We start from the raw sequence: 5,829 nt of genomic DNA, 5'->3' as shown, positions 1-5,829 counted from the left end.
TGCCTTGTGTAATAATCTAAGAAGCTTAAATGCTTATTTTGTAATTATCATACAAATATTATCACGAAATTATACAAATAATAAACGTGATAAGAAAACATACAATACACCTATGATATTTAAATTGAATGACAAATATGTCTTGTATTGACTCGCATGTAATTGAGCTTACCGATACATATTTACTGGATTCAATTTTCTAAAACTGAAAGCAATCTATTTTCCTAGGAAATTTCGCGATTAAACTCGCTTTTGGAGTGTCAATACATTCCAACACGTTTTAACCATTTCAAACAATTTATTTCTCCGCGATTTTATTCTGTAAATTGTGCAAGGATTGTTCCTAAACCTTCGATAGTTATTTTGCAAGAGTTTCAACTCCAAGAAAAAGCATGTTTAACCACACGCAAACCAACTAATCGTAATTTGCTCGATTGGGAGTTATCGAACAGCGAGTAAACGTAATAAACACGGAGTGTAATTAACAGGGGCGAATGTTGAACAATCCATTCGATACACCCGCATTTCCGTTTATACAGGCTCGCAAACGAATCAATATTACGCGTTCGACGCTATAATTAAACCACTAAGCGAGTGAAAATACCGATACAGCCCCTCGTTATTCGAATTTATTTCTTCGATACACCGGAAATAACCCCCAATAATGGGAGTTCATGATCGCATTAATAATCAGGGTATCGGCAGGGAAATGTACGCGAGCAACGAGGAAACCAACTTGGTTGAATCTATGGAATCACGAACGCTTCCTATTCGCAAACTTCCGCTACTTGATTCGTGTTATTGGAGCATAATCGACCCTACCCAAAAATGCACTATTATCCAGACGTTGGTGAAAGTAGATATGGCGACGCCTACATCTCTCTTTTCATAAAAAAATTTCCAAATACTACTTTCATCTACAGTCACGCTCAATTTACGTCAAAATTCGAATTATTCAGGTTTAATTCCAAGCGTTGTTTATTTTTTTTCCATAAACTGTATATTTTAGTAGAAATTATTATCGTAGAGTATAACTTAGTTAAATTCTCTTGCTCCTAAATGTTATTTAGTATATTCCATGCTTGTATTTTCTTTACTGTATTTCACAAATTTTTATACGCTGCGTTATCCTCGATCAACAACTGATTATCCCGTAAAAGTACTGTCTAAACATTAATTAATTTTATAACTCTAGTCCCTCTCACATATATTCCCTTTTCTGTACATTTATCTCAACCTGAATACAAATGAATTATAATTCAGCCAATGGACACTTTCATCAAATTGAAAATTTTAGCTTCCTCGCTCGATGCAAAGACAGAAAAGACACTCGTGGTTTTATTTCTCTTCCTATAACTCCTTTTCGTATTCCACTTTGTTCCTTTAGATTTATTTTCGTGCACTCTTCCTTCAGAGTATCTAAGTAAAATGATGGAAAGGTAAAAAGTAGTTGGGATGGCTTCGCCTTGCAATAATCGAATAAACGTTCTGAAGTCTCGAGAGGCATCGCTTTTGTTTTGGATTTTATTTCGTTATACCGTGTGTCAGGGTTGTAAAAGTACGGGTTAAGATGCATTCGCCGGAGCGGAATTCGAGTGGTCTGCGAAGCGTTAATGCCCCACGTTAAAGCATTTAATAGCGCCCGACCATGGGTCCGTCTTTTGCGTCATTAATTTATTTGGCCATTCTCTCTCCCTTGTCTTTCTCCGTACCCCGCTCGGTTGGCTGCTCGCTTTTCTGTCTCGTGAGCCCTCGAGTCCCTGGGTGCTTTTAAATCTTGTTAAATCGCGACAACGACTGAAACACCAAGAGCACAGACTTCAATGCTGGCGTCAGACAAACACCTCGGTCTTCAACTTCTCTTCTCGCATTTTTCCCACCAACTGTAACGCCTCTCCCAATTTTCCTTGCATTTAATCTTCCGATTCTCCTTCGAACTTCCTTTCTTCAACTTTTTTGCCAAACTTTCTTCAACATTCGTCACGTTGCAATTTTGTCTACTTCTTACAATTCATTTGCAATTTTTCTCGATACTCTTTCTTGCAAATTTTATTGTTTGCCCCGAGGTAGAAATTAATAACCGTACTTGAATTTAAGAACTACGATATCCTAGTCTTCGTGTGAAGTTATGGCTACGAACACGATCGATTACCAGGGATATTACCAATCGGAGCACATCCCGTTTTTATGAACGTCTTCGTCGTGCTAGGTGATCAAAGCCACGCGAAGCTTTTACCGGAAACTTTCCCTTTTCAAACGATTCCACGCGTAGAATCGTCGTACATGCAAAATGTTGCACGGAAAATATCGTTACAAATACATTTATTAAATGGTAGCTAATCAAATCCAACTAAAAATTTTATTTTTGTTTGCGGTCCAAGACTGGGGGTTCAGAATTTAATTTTTCACATAATTCATTTAAAATTTACTACTGACGATCACAATGTAAGGGTTGAAAGTTTTCAACGCGCACCACAAGTTTACACGCGTTCAAAAATTTTAATTTTTAAAATAACCCGTTTTAAATGCACTCGGGACCACAATGTTAGGATCGAAGTTTTTCAATTCAAATTTCAACAAGATTCAAACTTTAATTGTTAAAACAACGCGTTCAAAATTACCCGCTGATAACCAAAATGTTAGGGTTGGGTCTTTGAAGCGCGTACCGCTCGCGGAGACCATGCATAACCATGAATATATTAATCCCAAACAACCAAGCTATTCCCGCAATTATTATTCGCGAAGTTTGTCGCGCTTAGGGCGGAGTAATAGTGGCCGCGAGCGAGTTTCCGTTATCTCACACGTTATCATCGAATTATGTGCACGTGTCGAGGATACAGCACGTAACGAGGATGCTGGCGCAAGCACGCGCGTGGAAAGCACGAGAGCGTTTCCTTTTCCCTGTCTGAATGAGACCTGAATTTTCTGCCCGTTAGAGAGTGCCAACGCGTGTTATGCAAATACCCGTGATCGTGCTACACCGTGTTCCTGACGATTTCTTCTCGTTAACTTGGTATCCTTTACGTGGGATTTCCCTAAGACCTGGACGCTCAGAAATGGCTAATCTTCGCTTAAACGGAACGTCGAAACTTTTGGAGTTACTCGTATGATCGAATACGAACGTTACTGATTCGATAGTGCTTTTAATTTGAGGATATTTGAATATTTAGGCTAGTCGAATCTTTGGTTTCTTTCTTGACACAGCTGATGTTTTATTTAAATTGGTTCTGTTGATATTGCATTTTATTTTTGTTTAGACATTATTTACTGGTCTATTAAAAAATAGTGTCCAACGTGGAAAAATGTCTACGTACCGTAGATTTGATGTAACTTTAGAATGATCTGTTTTCTCAAATCGAGCATTGTGTATTATAATTAAAAAGCCTGTAAATATTCTTGATATTAAAAGCTGATTTTCTTAAATCAAACGAATGACTTATTATAATATCAAAACTCTGAATTGGACAGATTTATTTGTACTGATAACATTTGAGAGAACCAATGTTGCGTAGCTTCTCAAAGGGAATTTATTTATTGAAACGATAAGGTTGAAGGAAAGAATAGCTCTTAAATATTAAATATGCTCGTCACGACAGCCTGACTGATCGCAGAATAGCAATCGAATTACCCTTACTTCGTAAGCTCATTAATGGCCAGATCAAACATAAGCCATTATACCGTATTAACTTTCACATGCCATTTACAATTTCGAGAGAAATCCAGTTTTTTACTGTATCGCCTATAAAAGTAGGTTTGGGTATTTTGATCCAATTAAGCAAATCGCTCTCTCTCGGACAACAGGTGTGCGAACAATACAATCGATTCGTACGCTCCTTTCACTATTCCATTCGCGTCTTGGTGTATGTTTTGTGCAAATTCGAGTTGTGAAGCTTTCGACTAAATACATAAATCAATAAATGTCAACTGACACTTACTTTTTTTTAAACGAACCCAAGAAAAAGTTCCCTCGAAAGATATTAAAATTCCCGGATCATAGATTCAAAAATAAAAAATTAAAAAAATAATGTACATTTAAAGTACATATTTATTATGCTGGCAATGCGAGGAATAATTTCGAATATAATTTCTCTGTTTCAGAACAAGACCAGCCAGAACCCTACTATACAGTTCCTAGGAAACGAAGGGGTAAGTGGAAGTCACTTTCTATTATTTAAATATTCGCTTTGCGACGCTCCAGCGACACGTACAGGCTTTCGACTTCTGTGCGTTCGATTCGAGCGGCTATCGACGGTGTGCCAGAGATTGTAACGGTTCGGCCGATTCATTCGTAATCGGCCAGAGTAAGTTAGAATCGGGGACAGTTTTCTCCTTCGATAACGAAAAGCACAGTATCCGTTCCCACGCGTGAACCGAAGATACCGGGGACATCGTTTATTCTTAATGCGTTTTTGGAAAGTTATCTTAGTCGTTACACGCCGGGTTATTCGAGGTTAAGAGAAGTTGTTTTTTTTTTCCTTTGTTGTACTATCACTGGTAGGCGGGATAACGCGGTTAAAAAATATGTTAATTGTTTGGCTTCGTCGAGGGGACGGCAGAATAATTTGCTTTATTCGTTATTATTAACACTTTATCGACCTGTAGCCATTGAATATACAATTAAATTTAACAATATTTTGTTTTTATAACATTAGTGTTGTAGAATATTTATTTCGTCTGCTAGAATCGTCTTTGAAATAGTATTCATGTAATGCAGAATAACTCAGTGGAATGCTATCTCAGTACCAGATAACAGAATATTGATTGCATTATGAAAAATTCGATTAATAGGCTACATATCGATAAAGTGCTAAGATAACATATAGATCGTCAGAATTTATAGTGCTCTTTAAATACAAATATGAAAATGATAAAATTCAAGATTTAATTACGATTTGTTGTGCAAGAATGAAAATGAAACAGACAGCGGGTAAAGAATAGTTATCTTTTTCAGTCGCCAAAAATTTGTTTTAGCCGTGCAATCTACTGTTTAATCTTTTCAGAGATATCGGCACTGTACACACTAGCTCTCATATCAAAATTACAGTCATTTACAATCAAAATATCTTCTACAATTAAAAAATACACAATATCAATCCGAGACATCATATTTGTACACCAAAGTCAATTTACAGATAAAGATTGTTTTGGTTTGTGTGTATTTGATTAAACCAAACAAAAATCCACTTGAACGTCGTCCTTCGAGATGTTAAATCCCATATTCTCTCTCAATTTCTATGAAACGACCGATGATCGGAACGTCGCTCGAATAAAGAATGGAATAAACGCCCCTCCGCTGTTTACTCGATGAAATCAAATAAATTCACTTATCCGAGTTTACCTGAACGCCTAATAATAGCGTTCTAAACGCGCGCCGTCCGTTTCCTGCGGCCTTGGCCAGAGAAGTTCGCGGGAATAGCGACCCACGATACCGCGTAATCTTTCCGCGAAACTGCAGGACTCGGAAAAAGACGCGTTCGTGCTATCACGCACGCGAGCATGAACGGCTGAAAAAAATCGGCCTCGACATCGCCAGCTGAGCGACACGTGAGACCCAGCGATTTACGTTTTCCGTGAATGATCGTTTAGCGTGTGCGACGTTGAGCGACGGCGCGGGCCTAGCGATGGCGATCACCGACGTTTTTCCCGAGGAACACTTTTCAGCGTTCGATTTATCGCGGGTCTCGTCCTCGCGGTTCGCTATGAAAACTCGGTTGCACGCTCCCCGTGTCTAATTCGAAAGTGTAAACTGTTACGCTTCCGAGTCTGATGCAACGCGGATTAGTACGTGCGAACGCGTGACATTTTACGCTGTGCTGCAATACTTCGCGA

At 38.3% G+C, this 5,829-nt stretch overlaps 1 protein-coding gene across 1 annotated transcript in view; it reads left to right on the top strand.

Moving 5' to 3' along the window:
• The window catches only part of LOC128875347 (RNA polymerase II elongation factor Ell), a 163,557-nt gene that overhangs the window by 63,441 nt on the left and 94,287 nt on the right, over positions 1–5,829 (top strand). The window contains exon 2 of the mRNA XM_054120856.1: positions 4,099–4,146. Within this exon, the coding sequence (XP_053976831.1) occupies positions 4,099–4,146 (48 nt within the window). The remainder of the gene's footprint in view (positions 1–4,098; positions 4,147–5,829) is intronic.

Source organism: Hylaeus volcanicus, chromosome 4 (genome assembly GCF_026283585.1).
Source record: "Hylaeus volcanicus isolate JK05 chromosome 4, UHH_iyHylVolc1.0_haploid, whole genome shotgun sequence".
Taxonomy (NCBI): Eukaryota; Metazoa; Arthropoda; class Insecta; order Hymenoptera; family Colletidae; genus Hylaeus; species Hylaeus volcanicus.
This window is presented reverse-complemented; position numbering and strand designations above follow the sequence as displayed.